General features: G+C 41.7%; 2 protein-coding genes and 1 long non-coding RNA gene across 10 annotated transcripts in view; 2 read left to right on the forward strand and 1 right to left on the reverse strand.

The window, feature by feature from the left end:
* Positions 1-6,996, forward strand: part of gabbr1a (gamma-aminobutyric acid (GABA) B receptor, 1a) — a 51,641-nt gene extending 44,645 nt beyond the window's left edge. For all 8 annotated transcript variants that reach the window (XM_055925688.1, XM_055925691.1, XM_055925690.1 and 5 more), the window contains 5 exons: positions 760-853; positions 1,592-1,719; positions 3,328-3,456; positions 3,743-3,886; positions 4,312-6,996. In XM_055925688.1, the coding sequence (XP_055781663.1) occupies positions 760-853; positions 1,592-1,719; positions 3,328-3,456; positions 3,743-3,886; positions 4,312-4,602 (786 nt within the window). In that variant the 3' untranslated portion in view covers positions 4,603-6,996. The remainder of the gene's footprint in view (positions 1-759; positions 854-1,591; positions 1,720-3,327; positions 3,457-3,742; positions 3,887-4,311) is intronic.
* Positions 6,997-12,239: 5,243 nt separating this feature from the next.
* LOC129857445 (tumor necrosis factor-like) lies at positions 12,240-14,279 on the reverse strand. The gene is made up of 4 exons (XM_055925699.1): positions 13,974-14,279; positions 13,835-13,883; positions 13,638-13,697; positions 12,240-13,239 (listed from the first exon to the last, which is right to left on the reverse strand). Exons 1-4 carry the CDS (start codon positions 14,163-14,165, stop codon positions 12,800-12,802), a joined length of 741 nt encoding a protein of 246 aa, XP_055781674.1. The 5' UTR covers positions 14,166-14,279; the 3' UTR covers positions 12,240-12,799.
* LOC129857446 (uncharacterized) lies at positions 13,088-15,875 on the forward strand. The gene is made up of 3 exons (XR_008759903.1): positions 13,088-13,297; positions 14,317-14,511; positions 15,061-15,875. It is a non-coding gene; the product is annotated as an uncharacterized LOC129857446 (long non-coding RNA).
* The last annotated feature ends 3,398 nt before the right edge of the window (positions 15,876-19,273 follow it).

Raw genomic sequence — 19,273 nt, forward strand, 5'->3', positions numbered from 1 at the left:
ACGATAGACAGCTGTCCCTGATTGAGAACCATACCCGGCCAAAACATAGAAACAAAGAACATAGAGTTTCCCACCCGAGTCACGCCCTGACCAACCAAACATAGAGAATAAAAAGATCTCTACGGTCAGGGCGTGACATCCACTATAACATCATGGGGTATTGTGTGTAGACCAGTGACCAAAAATCTAAATGTAATCCAATTTAAATTCAGGCTGTCACTCAACAAAATTCAATATTCAAAAGGTACTCGCACATCTGAGCTATCTTTTTGAAGGGGCACGGTAACAGAAAAAAAGAAGAAACCCACACACCATTCTTGATAGTATCACTGTTCTTTAGTAAGCTTTTACGTATCGGCCACACGGCTTTCGTCAGGCTGCAACACAACAAAATGTTGAAAAAGTCAAGGGGGTCTGAATACTTTCAGAAGGCACTGTATTCTATGTGGTATTAGCTTTCGTATGTTAGCACTGTCACATGTCTGGTGGTCAACAAAATATTATTGCTTTGATGTCAGTCATCTTGTTGTTTGTTTCCTTTCTACTTGTCAGTTTTAAAGTTAATAAATTGCGGATATCACAACGGAATGTCTTTCACTCTGTCTCCCGTTCTCTCTCACGTTCCCTCTCACTTCCTCTCTCTCTCCCTCTCTCCCTGTCTCTCGCTTCCTGTCTCTCTCTCCTCCGTCTCGCTCTCCCTGTCTCTCTCTCATTCTCTCTTTCTCTCTCACTTCCTCCCCCCACCCTCTCTCCGAGTAGAAGTTCACTAGGGAGGCCCCTAAAGGAGACTTGGATGTCCTGATTCAGCCTCTCCTGGAGCACTGCACCTCAGAGAAGATGAACACATGGCTCGGTATCCCTCCTCTTTTCCCTACTCCTTCTCTCTCTCACTCCCTCGTTCCCTCTTATTTTCACTCTCTCACTCCCTCAATCCCCAGTCCATTCATTGTAAATTAAGCACTCCTCGTATCTCAGCCCCCCACATTAGCTCTTTCTCTCTTTTTTTTGTCTGACCCCACTTTTCTTCCCCTCCTCTCACTCAAGTCAGTCATTCCCCGCCTTTATCTTTCCCTCATACGCTTTCATTTTATCTTCTCCTTTCATCTGTCTTTTTCTCACTATCACCATACTGCCTCTCTTCCTGACAGTGGCAGCTCTTCTGAATGCATAATACTGTCAAATTCAAATAATATGGGTCACAAACTGTGCCATTGCCCCATAGCATTCCCTCTCTGTGCTATGCAAATATATTGTCACCCCATTGAGCGACGTAATGAAAGAATAATGGACACCTGGACAAAAGAAATAAAGGGGGAATATGCATTACCTTCAGTCAACTGCCTAACATCACTCCGTCATCTTTGCTTTCCATCTCCATCTCTCTCTCTCTCTCTCTCTCTCTCTCTCTCTCTCTCTCTCTCTCTCTCTCTCTCTCTCTCTCTCTCGCTCTCTCTCTCTCTCGCTCTCTCGCTCTCTCGCTCTCTCGCTCTCTCGCTCTCTCGCTCTCTCTCGCTCTCTCGCTCTCTCTCGCTCTCTCTCGCTCTCTCTCGCTCTCTCGCTCTCGCTCTCCCTCCCTCTGTCTCTCCACCAGGTGTAGTGTATGGCTACAAGGGACTGCTGCTTTTGCTGGGGATATTTCTGGCCTACGAGACCAAGTCTGTTTCCACGGAGAAGATCAATGACCATCGAGCCGTGGGGATGGCTATTTACAACGTGGCTGTGAGTCTCAACCATCACAGGGGGAGTGCTCTGGTTTCCGCTCTGCATTTTAGGCAGTCCATCGAGCGAATGATCTCCAAGCAACAATTAACTATCGGTAGAAAGATAGCAGGGGCTAGACATTGTCTCTGTGTGGACGTGAGAATCAATGATTCGTCAGTGCATAATGATGACATACTGCTAAGACGCATTATTGCTGGTGGTAAGCATGTGCTCATAAATGTATTTTTGGAAGACGTATTTTTGGCTCTAAAGCAAAGCATGAGTGCTATACTTAAACAATCATTTGAATTTGATTTGAATCAGTGAAGGACCAATAGAGGTATTTAAGCTTCACTTTAACTAAGATAGCAGCGATAACATACAGTACCATTGCACCATCTAAGTGTTGCAAACAAGTAGCCATAGCCATTCGGTAACCCTCACACAGGTGTAATCCTACTCGCACAGGTGTAATCCTACTCACCCAGGTGTAATCCTACTCGCACAGGTGTAATCCTACTCGCACCGGTGTAATCCTACTCGCACCGGTGTAATCCTACTCGCACCGGTGTAATCCTACTCGCACAGGTGTAATCCTACTCGCACAGGTGTAATCCTACTCGCACAGGTGTAATCCTACTCGCACCGGTGTAATCCTACTCGCACAGGTGTAATCCTACTCGCACCGGTGTAATCCTACTCGCACAGGTGTAATCCTACTCGCACAGGTGTAATCCTACTCGCACAGGTGTAATCCTACTCACTCACACAGGTGAGCAAATCCATTAAATGTCTGGTAATGTAGACTGTTGCTCGAACAAACCACTGCTCTTATAAGGGCAAACATTTTTATAACTTCAGCTTTAGGCTGGGTTTCTATTTCTGCTCAACAATGTGAAAACATTTTAGAACTCTCTGAACAATGATTTACCTAATTGCCAGAATTTGCCCAGATTCCCATCTCAAAACAGCTTAATGAGGAACCAAAACACTTACGACTGCAAACCCCCCACAGTTTTACATATTTTGACTGCGCATTTGCTGTGGGGCGGTTATGCAATTATGAAGTACATACAGTCATTTTTTTTTTTGCAAAGCAGAGGAAAGAACATTTAATTGATCAATCATTCATATAGCTTGATGAAATTGTTAAACACAGATTAATGTCCGGAAAAAGGGAAAGCATAGTTGTTGATTTCACCATTTTATTTAATTGTGTATATTTCGTGGTGTGATACACATAGATAAATGATACATTTCCCTACATAAATCCTTTAAAATAAATCTGCAAAGGCCTCCTTGTTGGGAAGCAGAGAGCTTTTGTAAGGCTTGATATTGTGATGATGTGCCAGTATGGTACTGCTAACCTGCTACTTCATCTATGACTTTTTAATGATGTTTTCATATTGGGAACATCGTTGGAATGATAAGCAGTTGCCGAGCGCTTTTTTAGATCTTATTTTCCTCTCTCACCTCTCCCTTGATATCTTACTCTTTGTTTCTCTCTCTCTCTTTCTCTCTTTCTCTCTCTCTTTCTATATCCCTCTCTCCCCCCTCTCTTTCCCCTTTCTATCGCTCCCTCTCTCATCCTCTCTATCCCGCCTCATTTCCCCCCCGTCGCTGCAGGTGTTGTGCATGATCACGGCGCCCGTCACTATGATCCTCACGTCACAGCAGGACGCTTCCTTTGCCTTTGCCGCTTTGGCCATAGTGTTCTCTGTCTACATCACGCTGGTGGTGCTCTTTGTGCCCAAGGTACAGTATACTGTATAGAATAGGTCTGTGTCCCAAATGGCACCCTATTCCCGTTATAGTGTGTTACTTTTGACCAGGGCTCTGGTCAAAAGTAGTGCACTATATAGGGAATAGGATGCCTAGGACTCTGAGTCATTTAGCAGCAGTATTTAATGTACACCCGCATCAGCACTCGAAAGTCTCAATACTTTCTTCAATGTTAACATTTCCAAATGCACATATAGTATATGGTTCTTCTCTGTGTCTCTGGCTGTGTAGAATAAAGTTATATTGTATTCTATTCTAGATGCGCAGGCTGATTACGCGTGGTGAGTGGCAGTCGGAGCAGCAGGACACGCTGAAGACCGGCTCGTCCACCAACAACAACGACGAGGAGAAGTCTCGCCAGCTGGAGAGAGAGAACCGTGAGCTGCAGAAGATCATACAGGAGGTACAGTACACACGTGTTGATGCGCCTTAGCTATCAACATAGAATCACAATACATCTAGATTGAAATATGTCTAATACGTATAAAATACATCTGAATTATTGGAACTAATAATCAATCATTCAACCAATCTGTATCATACAGGTAGTACTACAATACACACTCACTTTGATACCTTAGCTATCAAAATACAATCAAAATGCATATATTAAAATACATCTAATATGTCTGAATTATTTGACCAACCAATCAATCTTTCCAATCATTCATTTTTATTATATTTTACTAATAGATACATTTGGTTTGATTAAAACATGATTGATACATGATGAATACATGTCTAATTCATGCTCAGTGAATGATTTATAAATGATTCCGCTTTACCCATGAGTATCCAGTATTAATAAGACCTCTTCCGTGCTCTCAGAAAGAGCAGAGGGTATCGGAGCTCCGCAACCAGCTGGTTGAGAGACAGGCCCTGCGCAACCGACGACGGCCCTCATCAGGCACCAACCAGAACCACAGCAACCCGTCCCCGCCCTCTTCCCAGCCAGACCCCAAGTCTCTCCTGCCCCCACCCGGTTACCCCAACCCTGCGTCGGACAATCACTCCTCCTTACCCCCCTCCTTCTCCAACTCCTCCAACCTGTACCAGACGGACAGCAAGATAAGTCGCAACCACTGTCACAACAGCCAGATCCCACTGCTCTACAAGTGAAGGGGTGTGGGGTGGGGCGCTGGAAGAGCTCAGAGCACATGGAGGAACAAACATACATGGAGGCACTGTGACTTTCACTTGTTATGGAAAAAGAGCACAAGCTACTGATATTGACAGAGTGAGTGGAGGCACATGACGGAAGAGGGCTTTTCCATTCACTGCAGGCTGCTGTGAGGCGAGTCACCCGGGGTAACACCAGTCTTTCTCACAGTCTATCTCACTGTGTGAACCTGAAGCACTTGTGACTAGTACTAGGAGTTATTGAATAAGAGACAAGCACATCCCAGAGTAACCCTCAGTCTACTTGTGGAGACAAAAAAATTGACAGATCTCCCCTTTTCACTCCTCCTCTTTCCTCCTTCCCTTTGTTTGTTTTCTCGTTCCGTTGTGCAAATGTATCCAGGATCTCCAGGAGGACTTTGTGTACTGTGTGTGCTTGCTCCTTTTTGACTCCCGTCTCGATTTGTCTCTTTTTGACTCCCGTCTCTATTTGTCTCTTTTTGACTCCCGTCTCTATTTGTCTCTTTTTGACTCCCGTCTCTGCCTATTGGTCTTCTGTTTGTTGAAATAGCGAAGCACATGGTAATTGATTAATATTGTTATTACATAATGTATGATATGTTATGTCATGGATTCAGTGTTGTGCCCTTTTTTTTTGGGGGGGGGGGGGTTAAGGGGTGGAAACTGTTCAAATGCAATGCGAGTGGAAAAAACAGCACAGTTTCCCTGTGGATTCAATTTACTGGATTTCATATCAAAACGCCATCTAAACTCAAAGTGTAAAGTCAACCTAACTGAAAGTGAAATGCCAACATTATAGCCATATGCGGTAGAGGATTTTGGAATGGACACCCTCATTTTGGGACAATAGCAAGATTTTTTGTGGATGTTTTGCCGTATACATATTCAAGTACAGCTTTGTATCTTCAATCACATTTTTGCTGTTGTATGCTCTTGAATATATGAAACCCATTTGATAAGAAAATAGTGTACTATGATATGTAACCTAATAAGTTTTCTATGGATCATCTTTTTGAAAGTTTTCAATTGGACTTGAATGGATATGTTCCCACAATTAGAATTTTATTGGACACATCAGAGATATTCAAAGGTAGTTCAACCTCCTAAAGATTTGAAATGGCATATTTATTATGCATCATTCTTCCAAGCCTTCTTATTTTCTTTGTCTTTAGGGAAAAACAGATTCATTGACAATCTGAATATAAATGTAAATGTGAGTGTACATGCCTGTCGCCCGTTGGTCTTATATTTGACATTTATTCCGAATTTTCCCTCAGATTTTTAGCTTTGTACAACTACATTTGTGAATGTGATGACGAAGAATATATGTAACGGTATATGGAAAGGATTCTGACATGCGTATACGACAGTTAATATATATGTACAATCTCATTCATTAGCAATTTGTCAAAATGTATGAAGCAATGATATAACACAGCTTTATTGGCAAGTTACGTAAGTGACGTTACTTTTCCAAATAGCATTATCTCATGTTGCACTATAGTTCAAGACAAAAGAAGGATTCAGGTCATGATTTTGTTGCCGTTCTAATGACATACTGTAGCTCAGGGTATAGGAAAGTGAGATATACGACCTCTCCATAGGAAGTTATTGGATGAAATAGTCACTATTTATTAACTGTACATGGACGACATTGGGTAATATTGTAATATATGTATGCGAAGATTATTTAGAGAAATATACTCTTGCACATGTATGAATATACACTAAGTGTACAAAACATTAGGAACACCTTTCTAATATTGGGTTTCAGCCCCTTTTGCCCTCAGGACGGCCTCAATTTGTCGGGGCACGGCCTACAAGGTGTTGAAAGCATTCCACAGGGATGCTGGCCCATGTTGACTCGAATACTTCTCACAGTTGTGTCAAGTTGGCTGGATGTCCTTTGGGTGGTGGACCATTCTTGATACACACGGGAAACTGTTGCGAAAAATCCAGAGTGTTGCAGTTCTTGACACATTCAAGCCGGTGTGCCTGTCACCTACTACCATACCCTGTTCAAAGACACTTTGTCTTGCCCATTCACCCTCTGAATGGTTCACATACGCAATCCATGTCTCAATGGTCTCAAGGCTTAAAAATCCTTCTCCTCCCCTTCGTCTATACTGATTGAAGTGGATTTAACAGGTGACGTCAATAAGTGATCATAGCTTTCACCTGGATTCACTTGTTCAGTCTATGTCATGGAAAAAGCAGGCATTCTTAATGTTTTGTACACTCAGTGAATACAACTGGATTTTAAGATATTTGTATACACTAAATTTACAATTTTAAATGTTGATATATTTCAGATTATATGTATTCAAATATATGGATAATCATAGTAAAATAAACCCATTGTTTTTCACTGAATTTATGTGTATCATGTTGTGTTCAATTGGACTAATAATGAACATAATTTCATGTAAATACCCTCATATACGACAAAACACTTCATTATACTTTGAATGGGTATTTTATGACAGACAATATGTGGTATCATAACCATGTCCAAAGGGACACGCATGTCACACAGCTGTTTTAACCACTAGATGGCACCATCAGTTAATGACACCCAAGGGATTCTGTTTATTAGTTTCTCAATCGCTTTGGCAAATGTTCTGAAACAGTCTTAACGTTCTCTAAACTGTAAGTGCAATTGTCACAACTCTTTTATGGAACAGCACAACTCTATTGCATGTCTGCAAAATGTAATAACTCACCAAAAACATTTAATTCATGCTTCAAAACCTAGTTATTGTGTCGGTAAATTGGCCAATGCCACCAAAAGTAAATGTTTTTTGTCATCGTGTGAGCCGTACTGGTCAAAATGTTTAGATGTTTAATCACCATGGCAGTCAACCCTGGAAATGTTTGTTATATACAAAATGGCAGTTTTGTTCTACTTTTTTGCTGACACTGACTGCTTACTGTACTATACAAGAATGTCCGTTTTGTCTAGCGGAATGCTATTGTGTATCACACTGAGCTTTTTAGATACCAATTTTAACAGTAGGTCGAAGTTTACTGGGAAAAGTCAATACTGTAGTACACAGAAAAAGGATATGCACATTTATATGTATACACTACAATTATTTTTGTAGCAATGTGTTACATGTAAATAGAAATTCACATTTGCATGTCCATTTTTACATATTTCTTACATGTAAAGTCATATATAGTGAACAGAATATTTGCCACAAGATGACATCCATGCAACAAAGAAAATGTAAAACCCCCACAACTACAGTGCTGTAAAAAAACAATAAATTGTACCTCACAGTTTATAACACTACAAGTTCCCATCTTCTTGGTGGACAGCCTGTCACTCTTGTTGGTCTGGCCAGAGATTCGTCAACAGCACATTTGATGTTTTCCCTTGCGATGCACTGGGGGGAATCTCCTTGCATGGCTCAACCATCCCCTGAAATGTCCTCACAAGCAGCATTCATGACATCTAACCTTGTGCCAGATAGTTATACACTTTCCACCTCCATGCTGAACAAAAACTATCGGATTCAGGAATGGGGAGGATAGTGGAAGGAACTCCATTGTTATTATTTCATGCGCAGCAGACCATTCCCGAACACTGTTGGGTCGGTGGAAGCTGACATTATCCCACACAATTACAGAATTTGCCAAATACAGTCTAACTCTTTCGTGTGCTGGCATTAGGTCTCTGTAAAGTGTATTTAGGAAGGCCAGGAGAAGTTGGGTGTTACAGAGCACAATATGTGGAATGTGTGCTCACACCATTCTCAGAAATGGCAGCACACGTAAGATTGAAAGATTGAACCCAGCCTCGGCCACAAAAACAAGAATGATGGTCATTTCATGTCCTTCCAGCTCCATTATTCTCTATATAGTAACACAGAAACAAAATATAAACTTATGCTATGTAAAACTATTCTAGAATCAGACAGTTCAGTAAAGTATAAATGTTTTCTGTTCTTATGAGTATCTACAACTTCAAGAAGTATATACAGGCATCATTGAAGTACAGTAAAACTTCCTGTACAATATACCACGTGGACACCAATGGTTTACCTGGACATACTTGTAATGAATACTCAGTGCGGCAGATGTTTATTAAGCCGTCGCAGAAGGCAGGAATTGTGGTCACATGCAGGAAATGGTCAAACACAGGTAGGTAATCACAGGTAGGCCTCCCGGGTGGCGCAGTGGTCTAGGGCACTGCATCGCAGTGCTAGCTGCGCCACCAGAGTCTCTGGGTTCGCGCCCAGGCTGGGCTGGGTTCGCGCCCAGGCTCTGTTGCTGCCGGCCGCAACCGGGAGGTCCGTGGGGCGACGCACAATTGGCATAGCGTCGTCCGGGTTAGGGAGGGTTTGGCCGGTAGGGATATCCATGTCTCAGTATGTAAAATGTAATAAAATGTATGCACTCTACTGTAAGTCGCTCTGGATAAGAGCGTCTGCTAAATGACTAAAATGTAAATGTAATCAAAAAACAAACAATAACTCAACCATACAAACAGAAAAAACTGAACTTAATAGGGAGCTGATGAGACCAGGTGAGAAACGAACACAGGTGAAATCAATGAACAAAAATGAAAGCCAGGGCTACGTTCCAGAACACAAAGAAAAAGAACACAAGGTTGACTAAGAAAAGAAAAGCAGAACCTGACAATACTGGTACCGCAGCTCCTTCACTATTCCTCTCAAATGGCACCTTGTAGAGTTGTTTCATAGTCATTAGATTTTTTTTCTTCTCCAAAACTCTGTCTATAATGGAAATGCTGACAAATTTGATATTTGCGAAGATATTGTCGTCATTTATGATTGCACTTTGTATCTCTCTTAGCCTGATGGAATTGTTGCCTATGACCATGTTGCAAATTTCTTGTTCTTACTGATGGCTGAATGCTGCTGCTCTGCCACCAGCATGAGGTCATTGTGCAGTCCTATATATGACATGTAGAACTCACAAATAGACCATGTTACAGACAGTATATTGTATTCAAATGGTGCTGTATTACTGTGTATTCCTCAAACATATCTTACAGTACATTGTGATTTTCAGACTTGCATTTACCTTTACAATAGTTGCTGTATTGTTGTGAATGAAATGCTGTAACAAAGTAAACAATGAGTACATATTCACCTGTTTCCCTACGGAATGGTTGCACAATTGATGACTCAGTGGACCTGTTTACATTAGGCTGTACTCTCCGACCAGCCTCTTCCATTGTCAGACCGTGGTTTATGACACTGTGGACCTGTTTACATTAGGCTGTACACTATGACCAGCCTCTTCCATTGTCAGACCGTGGTTTATGACATGGTCCACAATGTGGCTCTGATTTCATCAGGGACTTTTATTATTTGCCTTCTACCTCTTCCTCTATTATGTCTTCCCCTAACACCACCACCATGCATTCTTACACATCTTCTTCTTTCTCTTCCACGAGCATGTAGCTGCTGTTCAGGGTTGTGATGTTCCGCCATGTTCAAAAATGGTAGTGATTGTGCTGTGGGCAAGCTCCATATATATGCTTCCAAACTTGATTGGTTGATTGGTAAGATTGTGATTCCGATTTCATTACTATGTCACCTGGCAGGTCATTTGTCATTTTATCAGACATCACAAACATTCCATGGCATAGATATTTATGGAATATACATGTATGTCTGACAGAGTTTGGTAATTGAATGGATCATTTTACATGTGACGGCTCACACGATGAAAGAATGTTTAGAAATTGTGAAGAGTATGACAATTTCACTGAGAATCAACTTATCAGGTTTGATCAGCAAGCCATGTGCATGTAGTTATTGTGCAAATTGTAGACAATTGTACTTACTCTTTTGCACACGTGTGCCAAAACACATGCAATTTGCTTAAATGAATAAGAAATTCAAATCTGGTGTGAACAAGAAATGAACTGTTCAGAGATTTGAACTTAATGTTTTGAAAAAAATAATTCTCGTTTGAGAATTGAGCCAAAGCGATTGAGGAAAATTGTAATCTACAATTAAAAGTAATTTCAGTCCCATTACTAAGAGCCTCTGTGTCAATCATACAATATGCTTCCACTTCATAATTTATTGACCTATTAACCAATGGGTATTGGTGTAATTTCCAATTAAAAGGCAATATGAACTCAAAGATTGAGATCGCAATATGAGCTGAAAGTGAAAGGCAGACATACATGTTACACAACAGCCAGCTGCAAAGGGTCATGCGAAATGGCAATCTCATCTTGGGACAATATTTTTATTATTATAATTTTTTAAAACTTTATTTAACTAGGCAGTTAAATTAAGAACAAATTATTATTTACAATGAGGTCCTACCCCGGCCAAACCCGGACGACGCTGGGCCAATTATGCGCTGCCCTATGGGACTCCCAATCCACATCTTTCTTTCTTTCTCTCTCTCTCTCGAAGGACCTGAGCCCTAGGACCATGCCTCAGGACTACCTGGCCTGATGACTCCTTGCTGTCCCCAGTCCACCTGGCCATGCTGCTGCTAGAGTTTCAACTGTTCTGCCTAAGGCTATGGAACCCTGACCTGTTCACCGGACGTGCTACCTGTCCCAGACCTGCTGTTTTCAACTCTCTAGAGACAGCAGGAGCGGTTGAGAAACTCTGAATGATCGGCTATGAAAAGCCAACTGACATTTACTCCTGAGATGCTGACCTGTTGCACCCTCGACAACCACTGTGATTATTATTATTTGACCATGCTGGTCATCTATGAACATTTGAACATCTTGGACATCTGTTATAATCTCCACCCGGCACAGCCAGAAGACAACTGGCCACCCCTCGTTGCCTGGTTCCTCTCTAGGTTTCTTCCTAGGTTCTGGCCTTTCTAGGGAGTTTTTCCTAGCCACCGTGCTTCTACACCTGCATTGCTTGCTGTTTGGGGTTTAAGGCTGTGTTTCTGTACAGCACTTTGAGATATCAGCTGATGTAAGAAGTGCTTTATAAATACATTTGATTTGATTTTGAATGTGATACAGACAAGATGTTTCTGGGACAAACATATTTTCTCATGCACATACAGTATTTCAGCTCAGATGTTTACAGCCCCATCCACCCACCCACCTGACTGAAAACCTATGATGCTTTCGAGGAGGAGGAAGAAAGTCAGTGGGGGAATCCCCAGGCATGGCATATGTGGGCCGTCTCACCTGACACAGCAGGAGAAAAAACACAAAAGGGAATTTCCCTTGTTTTGGTCTGAAGTTATTGGGGAGGCACTTTGTATCACAGTTTCTGGTGCAAAGCTTCTCAAAAACACATGTAGGGCTTCAATTCAATCTGCATTACAGAAGTTCAGCGTTACAGAGTGATTGAAATTTAAAGGCAATGTTCCTGCTTTGGCGGAGACTGCATTCACGGTAAACGCTGCAGATGTCGGCTCAATCTGAAATGACCTTTACATGTCTATCGCGGAGTCTGTAGCGCTTCAAATGTATAGAAGGAATAGAGCCCTTAGTGTTCATTTATTGCTAAAGTCAAAACCTATTTACCCTCAACCACATAAGACAGTTGGATATGTCCAGACCCCCTCTGTCTCCCCCGTCCCCTCCAAACTGCACAATTAAATATAATCAAACTTTGAGTCTGCTAAAGTTGAGAACATTTGGAATTTATTAGTTGATTCAACCACTCTGAATAGGTGACAAATGAAATACAACACAATCACATTTAAATAAACATTACTACACCAGTACATTAAATTCAATAACTTAGTATGTAGTAATGTATTCTGATAGGCCTAGTATAGGCTACTGCTAGACTTATGTGAATAAAAATAACTTATACTACAGTACTCCATAGTATTTTCATATAAATAGTAAATATCATTTTTTTAAGTTCACATGTATTTTCATATAAATAGTAAATCCTTTTTTAAAAAGTTAATATGTATTTTCATATAAATAGTAAATATCATTTTTTTAAGTTAATATAAATAACCCGAAGTCATAATATTATTTGGTGCAAAATCTACAATACAGAGAATGGACAATCATGTATGGAAAAACAATAATAATTTCTCAAGCTATTGCAGTTTACAAAAATAACCATTAAGATTAGACCTATCTCCTTTAAGATTGCTCAGTTACCATAAAATTGCAATACTAAAATAAGAGTTTTAACATAAAACTGTTTTAACAAATATTCACTTCTGGCATGCCTCTCTCTCATCATAGTGCAAACACACCAAAAAAGTTCTTGCCCTGCTCTGGCTCCACGTCGGTCAGTCGATTGGTCTCAGTCCACAGTTTGTCCCCTTCATTCAGCTGAAACACTGCGCCAAGGTAAACTGCATTGTACCAGCCTTCGCCGTTATTGGACTCAGCATCACCGTACTTTCGTTGACAAACTGACCTTACCCCGTTAAGAAGATTAGCATTAACCCCGATGGAGTCCGAATAGCGCCAAATAACGTGACTCAGAGGAGTGGTATGCTCGCCCGGGCCGTTGCACTTGACCCTAAACGAAGCCTGGCTGTAAACGAAGAAGAGCCCAGTGTGTGGGATGAGGATTTGGTTCCCCTGTAGCTCGAACCCGCCCTGGGAAAAAGCCTGGCCGTCATCCTTTCTCCACTGCACGGTGTCAGTGGTAAGATTAGGATTGTATTCACCTGGCAGTAGAGGGAAGAAAGGCTCATTGTTACAACTTTGAGGTCCCAGATCCAACTGGTAGCTATTTCTTCTTACAAAGCTTTTGTCAATTTACTCTGGTGGCAACAAGAGACAAGCTAATGATTAAGCAACTTCTTTGCTTCCTTGTGTTGTGGTTTCGTTTTTGTCAATGGGAATGTTTTACAAATATCCTAGGGCTTCTCCAATAGAAAGAAATACTTACTAGCCCACTAGACACGGTTTTAAACCTTAAACCTTATTTTTGAATGGGGATGCTTAAAAAGAATCCCCTAGCTTCTACAATGGAAAGACACTAAGACATACTAGCCCACTAGACATTTGCTAACCTTCAACAGACACAGTCAAGGCTGGCTGCACAAGGCTGTAGGTCACTCACCCTCTAAATGGATGGCTGCTTTTGCATTGCCGGCAATCTGCTTCAATGTATGGTGGGTATCTGAGGGAGAGAAACATATTAGCCATGAATAGCACAAGCAAAAGCTATGACGTTGCCTACAACCGTAACCTTTGATTAAAGCAATTATAGTGAGAAGGAATTCAATGAAAAAGGGCATCTGTCAATCAAATAATCACCTTTTGCACCAATGAGTATCTCCAGTTGAGGCTCCATTTCGTCCTGCATCTGTGAAATCAACCAAGAGGATGTTAGTTGATTGTACGGTCCTCTATTTCAGAAATGTGGTAAATATTGGCCATCATTAGAGTTCCTTACCGTTGCCGGTCTTCCATGCTGAAACCAGGCAAAGAGCAGGGCTGCTGCCGCACATAAAGCTGCTATTAAGAGGACCCCACAAAGCCTCCATAGCCAACCTCTGGAGCCCTTTCTCTCAGCAACAGCTGTCACCGTTGTGTTGTACACAGGGCCCCTCTCCATGTCTCCAGGTGTCATCGCATACCCCTCCATAGTGTTGTAGAACGAGGTTCAAACTCTTGGCGCTTGGTGGCAGTGGAAAAGTCTAGCGACTGAATATCTGCCCGAATATCTCCTAAAGGTCTTTTTCTGTTTTGACAGAGTTGTAGCTTGATAGGTGTCCTGTGTTTTGCTCGTTTGTTAGAATGGACTTCTGCCAGAAGCCCTGTCGTTTTTATGCCCGGCCTGCTACTAGCACAAAAGGGGAAACTCCAGTGATGTCACCCAGTGAGTGGAGACATAGCAGAGCAGCAGCAGCAAACTGGCTGTGGAGAGTTGGTTATGGTTCAAAGGAAAATAAAATCCACAGACCAGCTCCACCAAACTGGGATTCCAATGGGTAGGTGTGGTTGCAGGATGGGGTTAAGGCAAAACAGGACATGCAACTTGAAAGTGAATTACTTGTGCAACGATGTAGTTTTTTCTTTTTGGTAACGAGAATGTACAGCAACTTCTCAGCTATATACTGAAACTGCATTTACATAAAACAAGGAATTCTCAATAAGTCACACGTATAGTTATTAGGTAATTACACAATGCGTTTGAATACCATTAAACTCCATGGTATTTTTGCTACTTAATGTATAGTGTAGCAAAGCCACTTACAATATCTTGACTTGAACTTTAGTTTGTGATTTATATTCAGTCTCATTCACCAGCTGTTTGTAATACTATATGTCTAGTAATTGTCATACATTTCAAATAGTAAACAAATATGATATTTATTGATTGCATAGAACTTGTTGCACTGACGTTGTTAATAACTGGATGTAATGAAATGCTTCTACAGCTACACAATCACAATACATTTGAGGGTATATAATGACAGGCTCAGGAGAAACAAAAAAAACTCATGCAACACTTGTAAATATCCCTCTTTTTGTTTCAGAACTGGTTTCGTACATCACCCTTTCCAAACCACCAAACAGGTTTTTGACTTCTCCATGTTGACCCAATCTGGCTTCCTTATTTCGCTGCCCTCCCTGACTGGTTGAGCGAGTTCGGAGCACAACACGGTTTATTTGTGGGATTTCCATCACCTGATCTGAGTTTTGTTTGCATATTGTTTCATCTAATTCCTGTTTCTGTTAAATCAGTTATCAATTAGTGATAAACAAGCACTGTATACCATGGTTACAACTCTCATTTTGATATCATATTTGGAACGTATTTGCATCCATAGCTCTGTCTATTAATTTGAGAGTGGTTATACTTAAGTTTGAATTCTCTGTTGTTTCTTGCTTTCTTCTTGTCACGTTCCTGACCTTATTTCCTTTGTTCAGTCTTGTTTAGTTGGTCAGGACGTGAGCTGGGTGGGCATTCTATGTTATGTGTTTCTATGTTGGGTTTATTGTTTGGCCTAATATGGTTCTCAATTAAAGGCAGGTGTTTGTCATTGTCTCTGATTGGGAACCATATTAAGGTTGACTGTTTTCACTGTTTGTTTGTGGGTGATTGTTGCCGTGTCTGTGTTTGTTCGCCACACGGTACTGTTTTCGTTCGTTTGTTATTTTGTCACGTGTTTTTCGTCTTCGTTTAATAATTAAAGTATGTCTTCAAACCACGCTGCGCTTTGGTCCGATCCTTGCTCCTCCTCAGACGAGGAGGATTACGACGAGCGTTAAACTTCTTTATTAATTTTTTTGTAAAGGGTATTGAGGCTTTTGTTAAATGCACTTTTAAATAAACTGTGATTTGATGATTTACATTTCTCCAGTCCCAGTCCTTGGCTGTCTACCAAAACAAGTGGCTGCGGTGACCAGACTGGGCAGCAGACTGCAGCTTCAATGTAGTGTATCAGGGCAATGTATCACCGCTGGAAAAGGTAGCTTGGAGTATTGTCACGTAACACTGTGTCACTGTTTCCTTACGTATTCTTACGTGCAAATACAAGCAATATACTTATGACCGTAGGGAAGCTTGGAGTATTTCACAATGTTTTATGTATTGTCATTATACTGATAAATCTCTCAGATTGATTGATTTATTTCTACGTTAGTGTGTAGCAATGTTTCCAAGACTCTTACTACCTGCAAATACACGCCAACCGCAAGATCTTGGAAAGAGCAGGGAAGCAATAGGTAATACTTCAGTGGTGAGCTGAAATATAATACAGGAACCTCTCATACTGAATTCTATTGAGGAAAGAAAGAGACCTTTTCATTGTGAGGAACATGAGTATTGTGATAAAGGGAGGAAACATCTACATGAGACTTCATATCTCGATGCCCTTCTCTCTGATGTGCCCTTGAGCATGAAATTTAACCCCAATTGCTCTGAATAAGCATGACTGAAATGTAAAAAACCTTCCATCACCCTTTAAGTAATGACACATCAGGCCCTATATTGGATTCACCTATTTGTAACTGATAGGGTTCAAGCCTGGGTCTCCTGCCAGAACAGTGCATTAGCCTTACTAGTCTAGGCATTGGCTTGGGGTCACAGGGTTCAAGTCTCAGACAAGTTTAGGTCTCATCAGGGCTCATCATCCTGTTGACCTTGGTCACAGAACCAACAGGGTATTTCAAGTCCAGCCAAGTTACCTCAGGGATTACTTCTAAAAACAGAGAAGCAGGCTTTTTCTAGGTTTTTGAACCAGGTACCTGTTTATGTACTAAGAAGGTAGCGACACACCCTTAGAGGTGTAAGACGGGTGATTCATTCTCCCATTGTCTGAAAGAGCAATTGGGTCATTGTTGGTATTACATGTACATGACCTGTGGCTGTACATGACCTTTTACCTAGTTAATGTCTCCTCGCGGCTGCCCACAGGATAGTATCCAGTCCAGGCATATATAGGTTTTCCTGTCCAGTGATCAATAGGTCTGTAAATTTGATGAACAGCTTATGTTACTGTTTGTTTCATGGACATCACCATTTCTTGTGCATTTGTAACTTGACATGGATTCATATACTGGAAATAGAGTATTGCTGACAGAAAATATATATTTCACTTCCGATCTTAATTTGAGATCTGCTTCCGTAAATTGAACCTGAAGTTCTATTTGTGTGATCTCTCTCCCAGTTTCTACACTCTTTGCCACCTGCTTCCACCTTTCAAGATAAAGCAATTTGAAAAAAATCCTAATTCTGAAAAGATTTTTGTAGTCAAATGCAGATCATCTCATGAGGTAAGGAGAAAGAAACTAAATTGTGACCCACACACTCAAATATTCCAACATACTGTATAATGTGACCTTGTTGTATACACAAACAGTCAAGCACCCTGGCTAGCAGTTAGCACAGCACATTAAGTAGTTGTAGTGGATGATAGTGTCAGTGACTTGCAATCAAGGTAGGCAGAGTAGGTAGGGTAGGCAAGGTTGGCAGTGCTTTCTCTGTGATAATCTAATGAAAAAATAGCTGCTATGAAAAGCCCCCCAAAAAATACAATGATATCAACAAACAAAAAAATTATCTAATGTTTTTTCTCAATGATTCGGGTGGTTGTTATGCTCAAAATCTCAAAATGTGTAAAAACTACATAAAAACATCAGGAAAGATGCTAGATTGTGCATGCCTTCCTTCCCATCCATTGAATTCCATTCAAATCGTTGACGAGCGCAGCCGTTCTTGACTCCAGTCACTGTTGATGGACAGGGTCAGCATAGGCCTCGTTGGTTTTCTTTTCACCCCTTTTTCTCCCCAATTTCGTGATATCCAATTGGTAGTTCCAGTCTTGTCTCATCGCTGCAACCCCTGTACGGACTCGGGAGCGGCGAAGGTCGAGAGCCGTGCGTCCTCCGAAACACGATCTTGCCAAGCCGCACTTCTTGACACCCGGAAGCCAGCCGCACCAATGTGTCGGAGGAAACATCGTACAGCTGGTGACCATAGTCAGCGTACATGCACCCAGCCTGCCACAAGGAGTAGCTACAGCGTAACGGGACAAGGACATCCTGGCCGGCCAAACCCTCCCAAAACCCAGACGACGCTGGGCCAATTGTGCGCCGCCTCATGGGGCACAATAGCCTATGTCACTCTGGTTGTTGGAGCCAGCTTTTGTTTGGTGGACTTGGCCTTAATAAAGGTTTACTTGTGAGTAAATCTGGCTTTGATAATAGCCAGTGCCTACCCAGCCACTGACCTCACTGCACGCCACTATACTGTGTCTCATGGTCCTCACATGATTGAAGGACAGGCTCATCATCTGTATTTGTCACGTAGTTCATTCATAGGATCTGTCTGTAGATAAATGAATGTTAACTACTCAGAATGTAACTGTACTTTAGGATGAACTGGCTGAGAAAAGCAGGAAGTAGGTCCTGAAAACAGGAGATGAAATTAAAAATGCTCAGGAGGGAAACCACAACAGTAAGGAAGTGATAATCAACTATTGCTTTGATTCTTACGACAGAAGAAGCAAATATCCCTGTATTGCAGATCAGCAAGGACATCCCTTTATTTCATCACCAAACCTGATTGAAAGGATTTCATCAAACAGGAGGGATGGAGGTAGATCAAGTTAATTTCAGACGATGGTGAGCATGCTCCTGTGCTGTAGAACATTTTGAATGTTGCCAGAACGTCCTGTAGAAAATGTTTGCATAAAGACCAGTAAGGGACTTAAAGACCAGTGTAGTGGCAGTAGTCCAGATGGGAGATGGCAAGTGCATGGATTAGGACCTGCTCCGCTTCCTGTGTGTGGCAGGGGCATACTCTATGGATGTTGTAGAGAATGAACTTGCAGGAGCGAGTCACTGCTTTGATGTTTGCAGAGAACGACAGGGTTGTCCAGGGTCATGCCAAGGTTCTTTGCACTTAGAGGGAGAGACCGTGAAGTTGTCAACCGTGATGGAGAGGCCCTGTAGCGGCCAGGCCTTCCCCGGGAGGAAGAGCAACTCCGTCTTGATGAGGTTGAGCTTGAGGTGGTGGGCCGACATCGAGGCTGAGATATCTGCCAGGCACGCAGAGATGTGTCTCTACGCTTGAATGTCAGAAGGGGGAGAAAAATAGTTTAGTGTCACCTGCATAACAATGATAGGGATGGTACCAGATAGTTAAATCCTGATTTCATCAGACCAGAGAATCTTATTTCTCATGGTCTTAGAGTCCTTTGAGTGCCTTTTGGCATGTGCCTTATACTGAGGAGTGGCTTCCGT

This window comes from Salvelinus fontinalis, chromosome 6, assembly GCF_029448725.1.
Source record: "Salvelinus fontinalis isolate EN_2023a chromosome 6, ASM2944872v1, whole genome shotgun sequence".
Classification (NCBI taxonomy): Eukaryota; Metazoa; Chordata; class Actinopteri; order Salmoniformes; family Salmonidae; genus Salvelinus; species Salvelinus fontinalis.